This window comes from Anomaloglossus baeobatrachus, chromosome 4 (genome assembly GCF_048569485.1).
Source record: "Anomaloglossus baeobatrachus isolate aAnoBae1 chromosome 4, aAnoBae1.hap1, whole genome shotgun sequence".
Lineage (NCBI taxonomy): Eukaryota > Metazoa > Chordata > Amphibia > Anura > Aromobatidae > Anomaloglossus > Anomaloglossus baeobatrachus.
The window spans coordinates 45,463,944-45,486,756 of record NC_134356.1 but is presented as its reverse complement, the minus strand read 5'-3'; the positions used below and the strand labels follow the sequence as shown (position 1 = coordinate 45,486,756).

The following is a 22,813-nucleotide window of genomic DNA, read 5'->3' as shown; positions in this document are numbered from 1 at the left end:
CCATTTAACGAGGCGCACAGAACGATAGCCCTTGTTTTATTTTATATTTTTTGTTTTAGTAATCAAAAGTACACATGAAAACAATAAACTTTGTAATATACAGTATCTTATTAGATTATTCCTCCTGCTCTGATCTTTTATTCCTCAAAGTCTCAATTCACAGGGAAAATCTGTCTTCAGTGAGTACAGACTTTCCCATAACTGAGATAGAATATGGCAGTTGGTGCTCATAAAGGTTTATGGAGAACTTGCAGCAGAATGTCTGTCTCTGCCTCTGGCAGTTGGGGCTCAAAATGTTTTATGGAGAACTTGCAGCAGAATGTTTGTCTCCGCCTCTGGCAGTTGGGGCTCATAAAGTTTTTATGGAGAACTTGCAGCAGAATGTCTGTCTCCGCCTCTGGCAGTTGGTGCTCATAAAGTTTTATAGCACACTTGCAGCAGAATGTCTGTCTACGCCTCTAGTAGTTGGTGCTCAAAAAGTTTTATACAACATTTGCAGCAGAAAGTATGTCTGTGCCAGTTAGTGCTCATAAAGTTTTATGGAGAACTTGCAGCAGAATGTCTGTTTCCACCTCTGGCAGTTGGGGTTCATAAAGTTTTAGATAAAACTTGCAGGAGAATGTCTGTCTCTGCCTCTGACAGTTGGTGCTCATAAAGTTTTATACAACATTTGCAGCAGAATGTGTGTATGTGCCTCTGTCAGTTAGTGCTCATAAAGTTTTATGGAGAACTTGCAGCAGAATGTCTGTCTCCGCCTCTGGCAGTTGGTGCTCATAAAGTTCTATGGAGAACTTGCAGCAGAATGTCTGTTTCCACCTCTGGCATTTGGGGTTCATAAAGTTTTAGAGAGAACTTGCAGGAGAGTGTCTGTCTCTGCCTCTGGCACTTGGTGCTCATAAAGTTCTATGGAGAACTTGCAGCAGAATATCTGTCTCCGCCTCTAGCAGTTGGTGCTCATAACGTTTTATAGAACACTTGCAACAGAATATCTGGCTCCGCCTCTAGCAGTTGGTGCTCATAAAACTTTATGCAACATTTGCACCAGAATGTGTCTGTGCCTCTGTCAGTTAGTGCTCATAAAGTTCTATGGAGAACTTGCAGCAGAATGTCTGTCTCTAGCTCCTCCCTTCTCCATAGATTTTTAAAGCACCAACTGTCATCTCCTATCTCAGTAATGTAAACATTTGTGATCACTGAATGCAGATTTCATAGATTTTACCCATGAATTGAGGCTGAAAGATCAATCCAAGAAAGAAAGAAACTGATTTGTCTGACCAGATATATTACAAAGTTGCTTATTTTCATGAGTACTATTGTTTTATAGGGGAAATAAAATAAAATGATGATTACTCTAAGTCTGCATAAGCTGCCATTGTTCTCGGAAGCATGAGTCCTGGTTACACAGTGCTGCGGAGAACGAACGACTATCTTTTGTGTAGTACAAAAGATAGTTTCACCCGACGAACGAGTATTTTGCGGGTGAACAGCAGCCTGCTTAGACTGCAAGACTATCATGAATGATAATTTTTTGTGTAAATGGACCGAATATTGATTTTTTGCAAAGTGATTTGTAAAACTGTCTATGGCCTAAGCCAAATGTGACACCATGGCATTACTAGATACAAAATTCTGTGCAGAGGACACCAGGACCACCCCCTTGACTTTTTACATAAGACTGCCTGACTCCTGAAGAGTCAAGGACCAACCCCTTGCCTCTTTATATAAGACAGCATGACTCCAGAGGAGACCAGGATCACCCCCTTAACTCTTTACATAAGACTGCAAGACTGCAGAGGAGCCCAGGACCACCCCCTTCACACTTTACATAAGATTGCATGTCACCAGAGGAGTCCAGGATCACCTCCTTGACTCTTTACATAAGACTATATGACTCTAGAGGAGTCCAGGACCACCCCCATGACTCTTTACATAAGACTATATGACTCTAGAGGAGTCCAGGACCACCCCCTTGACTCCTTACATAAGACTATATGACTCTAGAGGAGGCCAGGACCACCCCCTTGACTCTTTGCTTAAGTTTACATTACTCCAGGGGAGACCAGGACCACCCCCTTGACTCTTTACATAAGTCTGCATGTCACCAGAGGAGACCAGGACCCCCCCCCTTGACTCTTTCCATAAGATTATATAACTCTAGAGGAATACAGGACCACCCCCTTGACTCTTTACTAAGACTAGATGACTCTAGAGGAGTCCAGGACCACCCCCTTGACTCTTTACATAAGATTACATTACTCCAGAGGAGACCAGTACCACCCCCTTGACTCTTTACATAAGTCTGCATGTCACCAGAGGAGACCAGGACCACCCCCTTGACTCTTTACATAAGTCTGCATGTCACTAGAGGAGTCCAGGGCCACCCCCTTGACTCTTTTCATAAGATTATATGACTCTAGAGGAGTACAGGACCACCCCCTTGACTCTTTACTAAGACTAGATGACTCTAGAGGAGACCAGGACCACCCCCTTGACTCTTTACATAAGTCTGCATGTCACCAGAGGAGACCAGGACCACCCCCTTGACTCTTTACATAAGTCTGCATGTCACTAGAGGAGTCCAGGACCACCCCCTTGACTCTTTACATAAGACTATATGACTCTAGAGGAGTACAGGACCACCCCCTTGACTCTTTAGATAAGATTGCATGTCACCAGAGGAGTCCAGGACCACCCCCTTGACTCCTGATAACTTTGTAACTTTATTTTTTTGATTTTTGTGCTCAAGCCCATTTGAGCACGGGACCATGCAGCAGAAAATACCTGTAAATCTTCCTTTAAAAATATCTCACCATATTTATTGTTGTCCTTTTAGAGAACAGTAAAAAGTCTCTGCTAATAAAATAAAATAAAATAAAAATATACCCCGTGAAATGTAACAGCATGAGGGACAAAGTGTGAGAATAGCAAAGAGATGAATCTCGAGTTTCACAGCAAAGAACAAGCTGGCGGTGCGGATTGCAACCACATGTGAAACAGGATAGGTGGGGGGTCAGCAGAAGCCAGGAAAACCCAAATGTATCAATTAGCCCACATCTCCAGCGCTCCTCGCCCCTAAAACGTCAGGAATCCGGTGCTCTGAATCTCATTAGCTGCGCCCTTTTTTCCTAATAAATGCATCAGAGCCGCGACCCCAACACGTGTAATGTGTCGGATAACAATGGCGCTCGGCACCGCTCTCAAATCCCGGGAATTGTAAGGAGTTTCCTTGTTAGGAGGCTTTTTCATGCTACAAAGCTCTGTGTAATATCGGATTTTTGCACTTTGCCTCCCGGTTATATCAGAGCTGCTCCCTCGCTGTCTTCACTCGTCTCGCTCCGCGCTGGGTATTGTCCTGCCGGGTGGGGATTTCTGAATGGGATGCTGACAAAGATTTCCCACTGACTAGGAATACAAGGCGATTCCGCAGGACGAGACAATGATTAACTGTACTTTTCTTATACAATGTCTGTGTCTTTCTCCAAAGCTTTCTTGTTCTTAGCTTAAAAATTTCATTCAACAGGGACAATGGGGAAAGTAAACTTTCCCGAAACATCATCTTATCTTGTACCGTTCGTCTCATATGTAACTTTATCTACTAATTTTAAGGAGCCCCCGCTATTACAATGTCACGAATCCTCTGTGCAGAGCATCTTGCACACTAGGAGATGCTCTGCTGAACTTTCCTGCACTACTGAGCTGGCAGTGACATGATTCCTCTGTGCAGAGCATCTTGCACACTAAGGGATGCTCTGCTGCGCTTTCCTGGACTACTGAGCTGGCAGTGACACGATTCCTCTGTGCAGAGCATCTTGCACACTAAGAGATACTCTGCTGCATTTTCTAGATTACAGAGCTGGCAGTGACATGATTCCTCTGTGCAGAGCATCTTGCACACAAGATGCTCTCCTGCGTTTTCTAGATTATAGAGCTGGCAGTGACACGATTAATCTGTGCAGAGCATCTTGCACAATAGAAGATGCTCTGCTGCACTTTCCAGGACTACAGAGCTGGCAGTGACATGATTCCTCTGTGCAGAGCATCTTGCACACTAAGAGATGCTCTGCTGTGTTTTCTAGATTACAGAGCTGGCAGTGACACGACTACTCTGTGCAGAGCATCTTGCACAATAGAAGATGCTCTGCTGCACTTTCCAGGACTACTGAGCTGACAGTGACATGATTCCTCTGTGCAGAGCATCTTGCACACTAAGAGATGCTCTGCTGCGTTTTCTAGATTACAGAGCAGGCAGTGACACGATTCCTCTGTGCAGAGCATCTTGCAGATTAGGAGATGCTCTGCTGCGTTTTTTAGATTACAGAGCTGGCAGTGACACGATTACTCTGTTCAGAGCATCTTGCACATTAGGAGATGCTCTGCTGCATGTTCTAGATTACAGAGCTGGCAGTGACACGATTACTCTGTGCAGAGCATCTTGCACATTAGAAGATGCTCTGCTTCGTTTTCCTGGACTACTTAGCTAGCAGTGACACGATTCCTCTGTGCAGAGCATCTTGCACATTAGGAGATGATCTGCTGCGCTTTCCTGGACTACAGATCTGGCAGGTTGATTGACAGCACAGGATTCCATGCAGGAAGCTCCATTTCCTGATAATTGCTGTGTTTCTTTACTGAGCATGCTCTCTCAGAAGCTTGCCAGTCATACATTCTGGTTTGGGAATAGTGCGGTTACCCTGTATTCCTTTTTGTTCTGATCCTTGTTGCCTGACCCTGGACTGTTATTTGACTCACCTCTGCCCGCTCCTTGTTCTTGTCAAACCACAGTCGGGGTCAGGCAGAGACACACACCAACAGCACTACTGCAGAACCAGAAAATACAACTGGCGATGTCCTGGGAGAGCATGCTCAGTAAGAAGCAGAGCAATTACCAAGAAGGTGGAACATCTGAGTAATCAGCACCAACATGGAATCCTGCGCTGTCAAACACACTGAGAGCTAGTAACACAGGAAAGTGCAGCAGAGCATCTCCGAAGGCAAGATGCTCTGCAAAGAGGAATCATGACTGGTGGGTCACCTGAGTAATCAGCACCAACATGGAATCCTGTGCTATTAATCATAATGCTAGCTTAGGCTACTTTCACACATCCGGTTTGAGCACCGTGGCTCAATCCGGCTGTGAAACCTATGCAACGGATGCGGCGAAAACACCGCATCCTTTGCATAAGTTTTTACATGCGGCCCGTCCGTTTTTTTCCGGTTTCGGCACGCTACTGAGCATGCGCAGTGAAAGAAACCGCATGCGGCGGCCGGATGCGTTTGTTGCCGCATCGCGCCGCATCCGGCGTCCATAGGCATGCATTGAAAAATGTGCAAAAAACGTGCCAGGGAACGTTCCATCTGGCCGCTACATCGGCTAAATCTGCCGCATGCGGCAAAAACCGGACGGAACGCAATCCCATGCGGCACAATGTGGCGCCAATGCAAGTCAATGCTGGAAAAAACGAAACCGGCGGCAAAAAAAAAGGGTTTCGTTTTTTCAGCAGAGCGCCGGATTGTGCCGCACTGCTACAGCCGGATGTGTGAAAGTAGCCTTAGTAACACAGGAAAGTGCAGCAGAACATCCCAAAGGCAAGATGCTCAGCACAGAGGAATCGTGACAAAGGGTTTTTAGATTTGTTCTATCTTTAGTTTCAGGAAACAACACATGTACATAGCCAACAATAATTGCACTGAAGTGTCAAATGAGCATGTATAAAGGTCATTGTGAATGGAGAGAGATCACCTGTTGTGACTGGTGGATAATGTGTTATCAGTTGTGCATAGAGGTAACAGCTGTCATTGAAATCCTGTATTTGCTGATAAGAAAACTCCTGTAAACTTTTTCTAAGAGGACAGAAAGTATGACCCATAATCAGCTGCAGACTGATGCTCACTCTCTATTCTTTATTGATGGCTTCTTATCACCGCACTTCCCAGAGTTAGACAACCTGGGAAAGTGGTCAATGCATCGCGGACACACAAGTGTCATATATATGTGATGCCAGCAGGTGCCATTGCTTGGGCCCACCGGGGAATTCTCCTGTCCTCTGGTGGGCCAGTCCGTCCCTGCCCCTAATAAGGCAGGTGTCTCCCACGCACCACTTGTACACTATGCTGCAAAGCCAATCCAATTTTGTAATATCCAAGGCACGGAAGACTCATTCAGCAATTAGAAAAATCTTTATTGTTCCCAATGTACAGGGGGGGGGGGGGGGGGCAGTACACCTTTTTATGACTTGATAAAGGCCCTGAAACGTCGGCCTGCCCATAATAGGCCCATAATGTTTAGTGATGGTTGGGGAATGGTGTTGGTAAGCTCTGAAAAAACACTATGGGGCATTGACAAATGGGTAAGAAGCAGATCTAATTAAAAGGCATCTGTTAGCAGGTTTCGTTATGTAATCGGAGAGCAGCATGAGACTCTGATTCCAGCAACGTGTCACTTACTGGCCTGTGTTTGGCTGTTTCAAAAAAAATCAGCGTTTTATCAGCAAGAGATTATCACTACAGGACTAGGTGTCTCACACAGTGTAGTCCTTCTGCTCTGTGTAACCCTGCCCCCACCACTGATTGGCAGCTTTCTGTCAATGTAGAGTATACACAGAAAGATGCCAATCAGTGGGATTATACAGAGCTTAGCATTGGGCGCACAGGTAGATTTTCAGCCGAGAAAACAGGAGTGATTGTATCATAATGATAGCATGCAGAGCAGTGAGTGGCACATCACTGGAATCAGGGTCTCAGCCTCTACATCATTCTGCTGTTAGATTACATATCAAAAGACTGGTGACAAATTCCCTTTAAATGATTTAAAACACATGCCCTTTGTTTCAGTTGATAGGAACAACACTGATATTGTAGAGCAGGGGTCCCCGACAAGTGTTTCACGGGCCCCTGATGTGTGGCTCCCCGCTGTTTGCTCAGGTGAGTGCTACTCTGAACTGTATGGCATCCACAGTGCGTATTATTATGTAGTATAGCGGCATTATTACACTATAGGGAACACTCTGGATAATATTAATTGCTAAGAGAAACTTAAGTGGCATTTATACTTAATAAGCGGCACTTACACCATTACTACTTTATCACGGGGGATGCTCCGGGGATTATTACTTTCTAAGGACCTGCTGGTGCAATATTCCTCTTTAAGGGGGCATTATTACTTTATAAAGTGGCACTTCTTGAACTGTTGGGGGCACTCAAGGCCTTATTGCCTCGTAATGGAGAACTTAAAATATTGGCTTTCCTATGTATTTCTATTAATATTCATTAAGTTTATTATTTTGTTATATATATATATATATATAAAATAAAAAAATAAAAATAAAAGTGTCTCAGTAAATTTTGGAAACACCTACCTCGCTCCAGACCAGCATGGTGCCAAATATGACCTGTAAGCCATCAAAGAAATTGTCCCCTATAATGATGACGGTGGCTCCTCCGGTGGTCCATCCTTCGCTTGGACTGATGGCTTTGATACATGGTGTTGCTGTTTTTCAAAAGACAAAAAAAGGGGAGAAAGAGGAGCCACATTATTATTATACCAAGCACCCAGCACCATGTATAGTGAGATATTACCATCTACTGGACATTAGAAAACAATATATTAGAAGAAGAGGGGGCATGATATAGGATGATGGTATATGTTGAGGCCCGCGTCAGATGTTGAGGAAACAGGACAATCTGATGATAAATGGGCTACTGGAACAAACCATACATAGACAAGGCAAGAGATAATGTATATATATATATATATATACAGTGCCTTGCAAAAGTATTCGGCCCCTTGAATTTTTCAACCTTTTCCCACATTTCAGGCTTCAAACATAAATATAAAATGTTTACATTTTTAGTGAAGAATCAACAAGTGGACACAATTGTGAAGTTGAACAATATTTCCTGCTTATTTAAAATTTTTGTAAAAAATGAAAAAATGAAAATTGGGGCGTGCAATATTATTCATCCCCTTTAAGTTAAAACTTTGTAGCGCCACCTTTTTCTGTGATTACAGTTGCAGTCGCTTGGGGTATGTGTCTATCAGTTTTGCACATGGAGAGGCTGAAATTCTTGCCCATTCTTCCTTTGTAAACAGCGGAGCTGAGTGAGGTTGGATGGAGGCATTTGTGAACAGCAGTTTTCAGCTCTTTCCACAGATTCTCGATTGGGTTCAGGTCTGGACTGTGACTTGGCCATTCTAACACCTGGATACGCTTGTTTGTGAACCATTCCATTGTAGATTTTGCTTTATGGTTGGGATCATTGTGTTGTTGGAAGACAAATCTCCATCCCAGTCTCAGGTCTTTTGTAGACTCCACCAGGTTTTCTTCAAGAATGCTCCTGTATTTGGCTCCATCCATCTCTCCATCAATTTTAACCATCTTCCCTATCTCTGCTGAAAAAAAGCAGGCCCAATCCATGATGCTGCCACCACCATGTTTGACAGTGGGAATGGTGTGTTCAGGGTGATGAGCTGTGTTGCTTTTACGCCAAACATATTGTTTGGCATTGTGCCCAAATAGTTTGATTTTGGTTTCATCTGACCAGAGCACCTTCCTCCACATGTTTGGTGTTTGCACGCCCCAATTTTCAGTTATCTATTTTTTAAAAAAGTTTAAAATAAGCAATAAATATCGATCACCTTCACAATTGTGTCCCACTTGTTGATTCTTCACCATAACATTAACATTTTTATCTTTATGCTTGAAGTCTGAAATGTTGGAATAGACACTATATATGTATAATATTTTATATATAATATTTATATATGCATATATATATGCATATATATTTACACACACACACACACACACACAATCTATACACACACATACATACTGCACTGTATATTTATATACATATATATGTTTTTTATATATATGTATATATATACACTATATATATATATATATATATATATATATATAATTTTTTTTTTTTTTAAACCAAATTTTTTATTTCTTTTCTTGTCATGGTAATAATAGGGTACAGAATGAAGAAAATAAGGGTCAACAAATCAAAATATCAAATAACATAGTCTCTACAATTTATCGATCAAATATTTGTCACGGTCATCAAATTTACTCCTTCCCCTTCTTCGTCAGTGTATATTTCCATTGTTCAGTCTCCGCTACCCCCCTTCAGCATTCCTTGATAACTTGTTACCAACATTACTTGTAAACACTATCCCTCCCACCCCCCCCCTCCCCTCTCCATGCGACACAACCCAGAATTTGGCCAGCTATACTTTCAGCTCGCACAGGGACCCTGACAGGTCTTCCTTCATGTACCATTCCGTAGACACAAATGTGGACATTATTTGTATTGTTTCATCTCTAAAACATATAACGCTTATGAACTTTCTCCATTTACTGAAAAATGTTGCTGTCATCCTTTCTTTACACCTCTCCACCATCACCTTCTCCAACATGAGCGTTTTTTTCAATTGATTAACAAGTTCTTCTTTTGTTGGTGTTTCCTTCACCAGCCGCTTCTGAAGAATAGCCCTTTTACTTATCATTGCTATATCATGGAAAAGATTCGGTAACTTGTCTCCCCCTTTCTCTCCCTCCTCCCGATGCTGATAGTGAAATAACCAGACCATTGGCTCTAAAGGGTACTTTACACACTGCGATATTGGTCCCGATATCGCTAGTGTGGGTACCCGCCCCCATCTGTTGCACGACACGGGCATATCGCTGCCCGTGCCGCACAACATCGCCCAGAGCCGTCCTGTCCGGCGACGTCGCTGTGACCGGCGAACCGCCTCCTTTCTAAGGGGGCGGTCCGTGCGGCGTCACAGCGACGTCACTGAAACGTCACTGAACCGCCGCCCAATAGCAGCGGAGGGGCGGAGATGAGCGGGACGTAACATCCCGCCCACCTCCTTCCTTCTGCATAGCGGCCGGGAGGCAGGTAAGGGGAGCTTCCTCGTTCCTGCGGCGTCACACGCAGCGATGTGTGCTACCGCAGGAAAGAGGAACAACTTCGTTACTGCTGCAGTAACGATTTTTAAGAATGGACCCCCATGTCGCCAATTAGCGATTTTGCACGTTTTTGCAACGATGCAAAATCGCTTATCAGTGTCACACGCAACGGCATCGCTAATGCGCGTCATAAATTCCGTGACCCCAACGACTCCGCATTAGCGATGTCGTAGCGTGTAAAGCCCCCTTTACTCTACATTTCTATTCCAGATTTTCCTCACTACCCCTTGGACTTGTTTCCAAAATCTTTCAATCCTTTCGCACTGCCATATCCCATGATATAGATCTGTTTTTTCCGTACCACAATTTGGACAACTCATCATCTTATCTGGATGTCTTGCATTCAGTATATTAAATCCATAGATAGCTCTATGTATGATCCTGAATTGGGTATCTCTTAAGTTCTCATTCACAATCTTCTTTCTCATTATATAAATTTTGAGTAACATTCAAAACGCTCTTTACTTTTCCCATTGTCCCTTAGAACAAAAAAGCTCCATATTCCACTAAAACGTGGCAAAACCTGCACAAAATTTCCAGACATACAGTACATAAAAATACTCCTTGGTAGACTGGACATACATTTGTGCAAAAAATAAAAAAATACGTGACATTTTAAAAAGGCGCAAATGATGAATCAGCCGAATACATTTGGAAAACTCAAACTGCGACCACAATGACAAATAAAAGCAAACCGACAGACGATCATATGTAAAACAGACATTTAAAACGGTGCAAATAAAAAGGTGCAACTCAAAAACACAATCAAAACACACCAAAACCTAAACAAAAAAAGCAAAAGCAAAAACTAATTGGACCTAAAGTGTATAGAAAAGTTGTATAATGCATAGATTGAGTGATATAACACATTAAATGGTGGAGGCCTGAGCATCGAGACCCTCACTGATCGTACATATGCGCTGTCACTTTTTCAAGTGCATGTGGTACACAGGACTCCTCATGGGCATGTCTTTAGGATTTTTTAGGACTTCCCAGGGGAGCATCTTTAGGGTTCCTTTAGGACTCCTCAGGGTTGTGTCTTCAGCATTCCTTAAGGACTCCTTAGGGGCATGTCTTTAGATCCTTTAGGACTCCCCAATGACATGTCTTTAGGATTCCTTTAGGACTCCTCAGTGGTGTGTTTTTAGGATTCCTTTAGGACTCCTCCAGGGCGTGTCTTTAAGATTCCTTTAGGACTCCTCAGGGTTGTGTCTTTAGGATTCCTTTAGGACTCCTCAGAGCTTTGTCTTTAGCATTCTTCTAGGACTTCTCAGGGGTGTGTCTTTAGGATTCCTTTAGGACTCCTCAGAGCCTTGTCTTCAGCATTCTTCTAGAACTCCTCAGGGGTGCGTCATTAGGATTCCTTTAGGACTCCTCAGAGCCTTGTCTTTAGCATTCTTCTAGGACTTCTCAGGGGTGTGTCTTTAGGATTCCTTTAGGACTCCTCAGAGCCTTGTCTTTAGCATTCTTCTAGAACTCCTCAGGGGTGCGTCATTAGGATTACTTTAGGACTCCTCAAGGGCATGTCTTTAGGATTCCTTTAGGACGCCTCAGGGGCAGGTCTTTAGGTTCCTTTAGGACTCTTCAGGGGCGTGTCTTTAGGATTCCTTTAGGACTCCTCAGAGGTGTGTCTTTAGAATGCTCTGTATTATTTCCATATGAGCTACGCCCCAATACTGAAGAAAATAAAAAATTAGCACTGAATAAAAAGGCCCATATCTCCAGAACCATATGGCGGATTTTCAAAAAACAAAAAACGTAATGCTCAGGGAAGCAGCAGCAATGAAACAAGAGCAAAAACTGGACTTTTTTTTTACCAGGTGGCAAGTGGCCTTTAAGTAGAGCGACAGAGTCCATGTGCGATCGGTTTGGGTCTTAGCTGTCAAATCGCATCTGATCTAGTAGTTGTCAATGATTCCTTGTAGTAAACCCCTTTAATCTTTACTGATAAAATCGGAAAACTCTGATATAAAACTTTTAAATATTGGAATTGGCAACGAGACCAGGATTTTCTATAAAATGTGTCCTAGAAGACCTGTTTTCTAGGAACAAATCCCATGTCGTTGTAGTCGCCAGTGCCGTACGGATCCGGTAGGAGTTTCTAATGATGTGTCACTTCGGCCCGGAGAGGCACATTGTACAGTAATAAATAATTCTCCGGTAGTCGCGGGATAAATGCGCCAGCGCCTTTTTTTTGTTAACACATCAGAGGAGAACCCCCTCCTCTTCAATCTGTGACAATAACATGATTACAGCCACCATTTAGCATAATAGTCCTGAATAGCTGATAGCGTATTGGAGAGTTAAAATGGAAATTATCAAGTAGCTCCTCTTTGTTAAAATAATGATCACTTCACAAATAAAAGCTTTTATCCCAAATGTACCGTGCAGCCGGAAAATGCAAATTTTACCCGTGATGGCTGGCGCCGCTTATTAAATATTACCGTGCCCTGCCTGTTTAAGGACCCCTTCAGTGCGCTGGCTTATGAAAGCCATGTAAATGTCATTTTGTCTCTCCTACAGCTGAGCTGGCGTGTTAGCGTTCCTACGAGGCATCATCAAAGGCCACGAGCCCGGGGATTTGTTAGGCAAATACCGACAAGTGCTAAAAATCTAACAGATTAAGTGGTTTACATTTCATTTATAGGAGGTGAACTTTGTCTAGGGGACGTGTAATATTTACTGGCGTGCAAGAGAAAGGCAGAAAGACGGGCGGCGATGATAGGAAAATTAAAAGGGGCTTAAATGGCGAACAAAGGGGCTTGGTTGTAAAACGGCAGAGTTCAAAAATGAGAAATATACCGAGGACCACAATTCATGTAATTCGGCATTAATGGGACCTGGTGCCAGATGATCCGTCAGTTAGCAATTACACAAATGTACAATACTAAAGCTTTAAAGAGAGGACCTGTCCGCTCTCCTGACGGGTCTGTGATACAGTGACCACTATTCTGGAGCATCTTTCTTTTTTAGAATTCTATGTTGTGCCTCTGTTATTCCTCCTGAAAATATAGGAATCAATTGTTAATGGGGGATGATCCTACATTGTCTGGTAATATCTAAGCATTGCAACAGTGCCAGGATATGTAGGGACAAACACTACTAACATCGTGAAAGGTAACACAATAGATAGATCTATCAATCTAGAAAAAATATAGAACAGCACAAAAAAACACATAAGCAATGAGTGCAGGGCCTCCAAAATAATATCCAATTGTTCTATTGATAACAAATAACCACCAAGACCAAGGAGATCTCCAAACAACAGCATGAAGACCAAGGAGATCTCTAAACAACAACATGAAGACCAAGGAGATCTTCAAACAACAACATGAAGACCAAGGAGATCTCCAAACAACAGCATGAAGACCAAGGAGATCTCTAAACAACAACATGAAGACCAAGGAGATCTCCAAACAACAGCATGAAGACCAAGGAGATCTCCAAACAGCAGCATGAAGACCAAGGAGATCTCCAAACAGCAACATGAAGACCAAGGAGATCTCCAAACAACAGCATGAAGACCAAGGAGATCTCTAAACAACAACATGAAGACCTAGGATATCTCCAAACAACAACATAAAGACGAAGGAGATCTCCAAACAACAACATGAAGACTAAGGAGATCTCCAAACAACAACATGAAGACCAAGGAGATCTCCAAATAACAACATGAAGACAAAGGAGATCTCCAAACAACAACATGAAGATCAAGAAGATCTCCAAAAACACCATGAAGACAAGGAAGATCTCCAAAAAACACACACCATGAAAACCAATGAGATCTCTAAAGAACATCATGAAAATCAACCATATAGATTAAGAAGACCCCCAAGCAGCACCATGAAGACTAAGGAGATCTCTAAACAGCACCATGAAGACCAAGGAGATCTCCAAACAACAACATGAAGACCTAGGATATCTCCAAATAACAACATGAAGACAAAAGAGATCTCCAAACAACAACATGAAGATCAAGAAGATCTCCAAAAAACACCATGAAGACAAGGAAGATCTCCAAAAAACACACACCATGAAAACCAATGAGATCTCTAAAGAACATCATGAAAATCAACCATGAAGATTAAGAAGACCCCCAAGCACCACCATGAAGACTAAGGAGATCTCTAAACAGCACCATGAAGACCAAGGAGATCTCCAAATAACACCATGAAGACAAAGGAGATCTCCAAATAACACCATGAAGACCACTGAGATCTCTAAATAACACCATGAAGACCAAGGACATCGCCAAACAACACCATGAAGAGCAAGGAGATCTCCAAAGACGTCAGAGACAAAGTGGGGAGAAATACAAGTTGGGTTTAAAAAAAAAATAAACAAAAATCTCAATCTCTGATGATCCCTGAAGCACCATCCAATCCATTATCATCAAATGGAAAGAACATGCTACCATAACAAACCTGCCAAGAGAGGGCCACCCACCCAAACTCTCAGCTCGAGCAAGGAGGACATTAATCAAAGAGGCAGCACAGAGACTAAAGATAACCCTGAAGGAGCTGCAAAGTTCCCAAGCAGAGACTGAAGTATCTGTCCATACGACCACAATAAGCCGTACACTCCATAGATCCGGCCTTTATGGAAGAGTGGCCAGAAAATGCCTTTACTTGAAGCCAAAAATTGGAAGGTTCATTTTGATTTTGCCAAAAGACACGTGGGAAACCTACCAAGGTAAACACTATGTCTGACACCAAACCAACACAGGTCATCACCCCAAGAACACCATTCCCACAGTGAAACATGGTGGCAGCATCATGCTGTGGGGATGTTTTTCGGCAGCAGGGACAGGGAAAATTGTTTGAAATCGAGGGGAAGATGAATGGTGCGAAATACAGGGATATTCTTGAGCAAAACCTGTTTCAGTCTGTCAGTGATTTGAGACTGTGACAGATGTTCACCTTCCAATAAGACAATGACCCAAAGCTACTGCTAAAGCAACACTCGAGTGGTTTAAGGAGAAACATCTCAATGTATTAGAGGGGCTGAGTCACAGTCCAGACCTTAATCTAATTGAGAATCTGTGGTCAGACTTGAAGATTGCTGTTCACCAGAGGAAACACTTGAAGAAGCTGAAGCAGTTTCCTTTGAGGAATGAGCAAAAATCCCCGTGGTAAGATGTGGAAAGCTCATAGAGACTTATCCAAAATGACTTGCAGCTGGAATTGCCGCAAAAGGAGGCTCTACAAAGTACTGACTTTAGGGGGTGAATAGTTATGCACACTGAAGTTTTAGTTATTTTGTCTTATTTGCCGATTGCTTCACAATAAAAAGAAACCAAATGTTCGCAGTTGTCGGCATGTTCTTTACATGAACTGATGTAAACCCTAAAAAAAAAAATGAAATTCCAGGTTGTGAGGTAGCAAAACATGAAAAATGCCAAAGGGGTGAATACTTTTGCAAGGCACTGTATGTATCTTACTATCCATCCATCCATCTGATATGGGACAGATATCAGAAATATAGGATTCTGGATTATCAGAAATATAGAATTAAAAATATTGCCATAAAATACATATATATTTGTTTACCAATAAATTATTCCCCTTCCTCCAAAAAAATAAAACATCAGACCAACAAACTTTACTTTTTATGTGTGACATGCAGTTCTTTTTACGGTTATATTTTCAGGCAGCTCTATAAAACCACCTCCACCTCGTACTTCTGAAAGATGCAGTTATTGCCATCAGATTATGTATTCCGTCGCTGATTCTCGGCACAGATAAAAATTTTAAAACATCGCTATCAGCATCAGAATCACAAACAGATAAGCTGTACCTGCGCGGTGCCATGTGTAATTGGATGTACCGCGTCCGATGATTAGTAAATGTGTGGAGCCGGCGTTACCAATCACACATGCACGCGAAAAAACAGCCTAAATATTGAAAAGATTCTGCTGGAAACCACCTTTTTTGCTGTTTGGTGTTACCTTGTCTATGTCACAGTCGTCCCCCTGTTTTTGGAGACTAGTGACAATCTTCAGACTGGAGCCCCTTGTTTCTATCTGGCTATCCACATCTAAATGTGGTTTTGTTTCAGCTTTGTAGTCACTTCCTTCAGGTTTTAATAGAGGTGTTACCCAGCAATCCTTGCTGAAGATACAAACTCATTTGTATACTAGCCCCCTTGGTGGAAGGAGCTGCATTGGATTGTTCCAGAAGCCAAACTTTATCCTTTTGTGTTGCAGTTTTTCCCCTGTTTGTCTCACCTACCCGCTTGTCTCTTTAGTGCAGTGGTGGGGCTAGTGAACCTCACCCGCCTCTCACTAATCAGGGCATCTATCTTTAGGGTTTCCCAGGGTATCAGGGTGCTGCTCGGTGACAGTTGCGGAAACTGTATAAGAACTGGCTAGGAGAGTAGGGACAGGTTCAGGTGAGGATAGGAGGTGTCCATCTACCCTCTCACTAGTGCCAGGGCTCACCATTGTTATTGTATCCCCGGTGGGTTTTTCATTGTACATCAGACTCTTTTTGGTCTGAACGCGCTTGCCACGCTTGAAAGTGTGACAGTCTGCTGGTAATTACATGAGTATTATCAAGCAGCCATTTGTCTCCATCTGTAAAGAGGTTATCCAGGACCAGGACTATATAATTTTTAGACTATGTCAAAAAATTATCAGGCAGATAATTGCTTTTCCTCTTCCAGGCTGCGCTGTCGACGGGGCGGGACTGCTGACGCCATGATAATTGACAGATGGTTTCCTGCAGGTTGGCAGCAGGTAGCCGGCTGTCAATCAGCATAACATCAACACTCACGCCGCATCAAACCGCTACTCTGACAAGGTGACATCAGTGGAAGTCGCAAAATCTCTGGCGGGAGCAGGCTCCGACCACTTTGTGCCACCGGTAGAGACTGGCATCGGGCAGAACAGGCAGTTAGTTAGCAGTTACCTGCCTGTTATGCCGGCGTCACACGGGACGATAGGCGATCGTACCCGCCCCCATCGTTTGTGCGACATGGGCAATTAGTTGCCCATGGCGCACAAAGTCGTAAACCCCCGTCACACGTACTTACCATCCAAACGACGTCGCTGTGGACGGCGAACATCCTCTTCCTGAAGGGGGAGGGACATTCGGCGTCACAGCGACGTCACACAGTGGCCGCCCAATAGAAGCGGAGGGGCGAAGATGAGCGGGACGTAACATCCCGCTCACCTCCTTCCTTCCGCATTGCCGGCGGGACGCAAGTAAGCTGTGTTCGTCGTTCCCGGGGTGTCACACGTAGCGATGTGTGCTGCCTTGGGAATGATGAACAACCGGCGCACAGAAGGAGGGACGACATTATGAAAATGAACGACGTGTCAAAGAGCAACGATAAGGTGAGTATTTTTGCTCGTTCACAGTCGTTCGTAGCTGTCACACGGTACGATATGTCACACGATGCCGGATGTGCGTCACTTACGACGTGACCCAAAGACATATCGCCCGATATATCGTACCGTGTGACGCCGGCATTAGTGCTTGGGACCATGGTAAAAATTTAATATAGTCCTAGATGAGCCCTCTAATGAAAAAAAACATGCCAGTATCCAGGAACATACACAGACAGAACAGGGCCCTTGTGCAAGAACATTGCATTGGCTCTTTGCAGTCAATAGATCATTATGCCCACCCAAGGCCTCTGTAACAGGCTGTTTCCAGCTTCGGAAGTAAAACTGGGCGCCTTTACTTCTTGGGCCCCCCTCTGTGGATGCACAGGTTGCACCAATGGTATATCTGGAGTGTTTAGAGGGAAAATAGCTGAAAATTAAAATCATGAGTGATATTTATCCAGAAATAAATAGACATGACTGTTTTCCTCCAGAAATAGCGCTACACTTGACAACAGGTTATATGTGGTATTGCAGCTCAACCTCAATCACTTAAGGGGGTTCGATAGGACTGGTGCCTGTGAGCATGTGCAGTAGGAAGTAGGTCTCAGCAGTGGAGCTTCCTTCTGCACATGCTCACAAGCACCTGTGCTATTACCATAGTCGGATAGGCTTCTATAAGTGTAACAAGGCGGTGAGACAGTTTTATTCTATAGGAATTAACTCCCTAGACAAAACGATTGCTATTTGTAATGAATGGTATTTAAAAATTGATTTTTGTAATGACATCCTTTTTAATTTTCTTTGCTCCTGAATCACCCCTCTAAAGAAGCTCTCCGACTAAGTTTTTTACCCAATAAATGTATGTATAATCACATGCAATGTAGTGTGACTGTATTAACATACTCCCCTACTGCTGCTCTTTCCACTGTTCAGCACTGTTCTGCTCCTCTTCTCAGTGACGTCACCACAAGCCAGAGAGGACGGAGCAATGCCCCCCCCCTCCCCCCGGGGCATTTGCGGAGGCCGTCATGACACCTGATTGGTGGGGAGGTCAGGGTGTCATAGGTGGGGTGAGGGGGAGGGAGCCCGTTTTGAGTCGAAGTTCAGAAAAGGGGGAGGAGCGGCATCTTTCCCGCTCCGGTGCCAAAAGTGACAGTCCCGCCCGCCCTCCCTATTATATAGGTCTGACGAAGATGTGAAGTTGGTGGGAGGGGTGGTACGTGGTTGTTTCTTGGGTCGTAGTGGCTGGTTGGCGTTGTTTATTGGTGGGTCCTTGAAGTTGGTTTAAAATTGGTTCGGGGAATTCATCCGGGTATGGATCCCCTCATTGGCAGAATTGATGGTCACCTGGTGATTTTGGGGGGGAACCCCGACGGGGTATGTCGGGGCCCCTAGGGGTGTGGTTGGGGTTGACGGAGGATTAACCCTTACCATTTGGTGCTCCTGAGCCAGTGTGGGTAACGGCTGGGAGCAAGTTGGGGTTCTTATTGCTCGGTTATGGGAATCACCAGGGTTTTGGTAGCTTCAAGGACCTTACCATATTGCGAATTTTATTGGTTATGTATTCTTGTTAATAAAATGGCTGCTATGGCCAAAATCATCCAAAGATAAATTTGTATCCGTGTAATTATTTTAAACAAGAGATGGGAATGGAGGTGTGGGGTATGAAAGGAAGACCGGAGTCAACAATTCCAGGGTTATGACTTTCCGGCTCACTCTTTGTGCTATGCATGAGCCGGATGTCATGGGTGTAACATGCTTGACAGACAGTCCTGTGGTGTCCAGCTGTAAAAACTGCTCGCTAACATTCTCTTCTTCTCTGCATTGGTCAGGTATCCTGCTAGGCGCATAGGTGAGGAACCTATTTAGGGTGGTCAGACAAGCCAGAAGCCAGCGGTAGTGTCCATCTAACTATAATGTATCTATCTGTAGCTATCTCTATCTCTTTCTTTCTATCGACCTGTCTCTATCTATCTTTATCTTTCTATTTCTCCACAGTTTAAGTCTATGGAGCCTTGTTCTGATGCTCCATAGACTAAAGGGGGCTTTACACGCTACGATATCGTTAATGTTTTATCGTCAGGGTCACGTTGTTAGTGACGCACATCCGGCGTCATTAACGATATCGCAGCGTGTGACACTTACCAGCGACCTTAGGTGACCTCAAAAATGGTGAAAATCGTTCACCATGGAGAGGTCGTCCCAAAACCAAAAATCAGTAATGGTTGATTATCGATGTGGTTCGTCGCTCCTGCGGCAGCACACATCGCTGTGTGTGACACCGCAGGAGCGAGGAACGTCTCCTTACCTGCTGCCGGCCGCAATGCGGAAGGAAGGAGGTGGGCGGGATGTTATGTCCCGCTCATCTCCGCCCCTCCGCTTTGATTGGTCGGCCGCTTAGTGACGTCATGGTGACGTTGCTGTGATGCCGAACGTCCCTCCCCCTTGAGGGAGGGATTGTTCGGCAGTCACAGCGACGCTGTTGACCAGGTACAGTTAGGTCCAGAAATCTTTGGACAGTGACACAATTTTCGCGAGTTGGGCTCTGCATGCCACCACATTGGATTTGAAATGAAACCTCTACAACAGAATTCAAGTGCAGATTGTTACGTTTAATTTGAAGGTTTGAACAAAAATATCTGATAGAAATTGTAGGAATTGTACACATTTCTTCACAAACACTCCACATTTTAGGAGGTCAAAAGTAATTGGACAAATAAACCAAACCCAAAAAAAATATTTTTATTTTCAATATTTTGTTGCGAATCCTTTGGAGGCAATCACTGCCTTAAGTCTGGAACCCATGGACATCACCAAACGCTGGGTTTCCTCCTTCTTAATGCTTTGCCAGGCCTTTACAGCCGCAGCCTTCAGGTCTTGCTTGTTTGTGGGTCTTTCCGTCTTAAGTCTGGATTTGAGCAAGTGAAATGCATGCTCAATTGGGTTAAGATCTGGTGATTGACTTGGCCATTGCAGAATGTTCCACTTTTTTGCACTCATGAACTCCTGGGTAGCTTTGGCTGTATGCTTGGGGTCAATGTCCATCTGTACTATGACGCGCCGTCCGATCAACTTTGCGGCATTTGGGTGAATCTGGGCTGAAAGTATATCCCGGTACACTTCAGAATTCATCTGGCTACTCTTGTCTGCTGTTATATCATCAATAAACACAAGTGACCCAGTGCCATTGAAAGCCATGCATGCCCATGCCATCACGTTGCCTCCACCATGTTTTACAGAGGATGTGGTGTGCCTTGGATCATGTGCCGTTCCCTTTCTTCTCCAAACTTTTTTCTTCCCATCATTCTGGTACAGGTTGATCTTTGTCTCATCTGTCCATAGAATACTTTTCCAGAACTGAGCTGGCTTCATGAGGTGTTTTTCAGCAAATTTAACTCTGGCCTGTCTATTTTTGGAATTGATGAATGGTTTGCATCTAGATGTGAACCCTTTGTATTTACTTTCATGGAGTCTTCTCTTTACTGTTGACTTAGAGACAGATACACCTACTTCACTGAGAGTGTTCTGGACTTCAGTTGATGTTGTGAACGGGTTCTTCTTCACCAAAGAAAGTATGCGGCGATCATCCACCACTGTTGTCATCCGTGGACGCCCAGGCCTTTTTGAGTTCCCAAGCTCACCAGTCAATTCCTTTTTTCTCAGAATGTACCCGACTGTTGATTTTGCTACTCCAAGCATGTCTGCTATCTCTCTGATGGATTTTTTCTTTTTTTTCAGCCTCAGGATGTTCTGCTTCACCTCAATTGAGAGTTCCTTAGACCGCATGTTGTCTGGTCACAGCAACAGCTTCCAAATGCAAAACCACACACCTGTAATCAACCCCAGACCTTTTAACTACTTCATTGATTACAGGTTAACGAGGGAGACACCTTCAGAGTTAATTGAAGCCCTTAGAGTCCCTTGTACAATTACTTTTGGTCCCTTGAAAAAGAGGAGGCTATGCATTACAGAGCTATGATTCCTAAACCCTTTCTCCGATTTGGATGTGAAAACTCTCATATTGCAGCTGGGAGTGTGCACTTTCAGCCCATATTATATATATAATTGTATTTCTGAACATGTTTTTGTAAACAGCTAAAATAACAAAACTTGTGTCACTGTCCAAATATTTCTGGACCTAACTGTATGTGCGTGTGACGCTGCTGTAGCGATAATGTTCGCTGCGGCAGCGATCACACGATATCGCATCCACGACGGGGGCGGGTGCTTACACGCTCGATATCGCTAGCAATTGCTAGCGATGTCGTAGCGTGTAAAGCCCGCTTTACATTAGAAAAGTCACTTTTGGGTCACGCAGAACCCAGTGTGACTCGGAGAGTCTGGAGAGCAGTGACATCACTGAGAAGAGGAGCAGAACGGTGCTCGGTACTGGAGATATACTCACACTACATTACATGTATATATATATATATATATATATATATATATATATACAGTATGTAAACTTAGTGGGGGTTCTTCTTTATATGGAACGGAGTTGCTCTACCAGACAGAACCAATGGACAGGTGTAGTATTCTTTCTGGGAGAATACAGCCATATTTTTCTAATCGTGGACACCTCCTTATATCTTCGGACCCCAGCCTTTACCCACCCCAGAATCTTTGGTGTTATGATGGGGAGCACTTTTTGCTGAACTTTCCTGTACGGTGATCAATAACCTTAGATTATTGATTGTATTCAAAAATTGCAAACAAGAAAGAAATTTTTGAAGTCTTCAATAATAAAAGACAAATCACATAAAGAAGAAACAAAAAAAATATGTAAAAAAATAATAATAAGCCAGCCGTGCACGCACCTGTTCATGGTAGCACGGGGCAGCAACGTCTGGCGCTCAGGGCACCGTGGCATCTGATTAGTAGCCGGAGACGCATCGTACACTGAGCGGAAGATTTAAAACTGTCTAAACGGCTGAAGGCTAAATATAGAAGGAAGGATCCTGTCTGTTTCCTTGTTTGCTACATGATTGCTCGTACATTACCGGCAGCGACTCAAAGCAAAGGCTTTCTCTCCTCATTCATTACATGAGACTTGCTGCCAAAAAGTTGTCAATTTTAAGGTGAAGCTAGTTTATTGATCATATTTGGAAATCGCATAACTAGCAATTTTCAGTGACTCGTGTGAGTATTGGATCTCACTGGCCGAACCGAACGCGGCTCTCCTGACAAGAGCGGCTCAGGTGCATAGAAATACATGCAGCTGAACCGCTCCGGTCAGGAGAGCCACCGGCCAGTCTGGGCGATGTCATCCGACACTGGCACAAGTCACACGCAAGTATGACTCCAGCCTAAAGGCTCGTTTACACACAACGATATCGCTAGCGATATGTCGTCGGGGTCACGGAATTCGTGACGCACATCCGGCCTCGTTGCGTGTGAAACGTACGAACGACCGCTAACGATCAAAAATACTCACCTTATTGTTGATCGTTGACACATCGTTCTAATCCCAAATATTGTTGATGGTGCTGGACGCAGGTTGTTC

The 22,813-nt window shown here is 43.8% G+C and overlaps 1 protein-coding gene across 1 annotated transcript in view; it reads right to left on the bottom strand.

Annotated features, from left to right (window-relative positions):
- EBF1 (EBF transcription factor 1) overlaps positions 1-22,813 on the bottom strand; it is a 610,041-nt gene that overhangs the window by 86,582 nt on the left and 500,646 nt on the right. Inside the window, exon 9 of the mRNA XM_075344289.1 lies at positions 7,356-7,486. Within this exon, the coding sequence (XP_075200404.1) occupies positions 7,356-7,486 (131 nt within the window). The remainder of the gene's footprint in view (positions 1-7,355; positions 7,487-22,813) is intronic.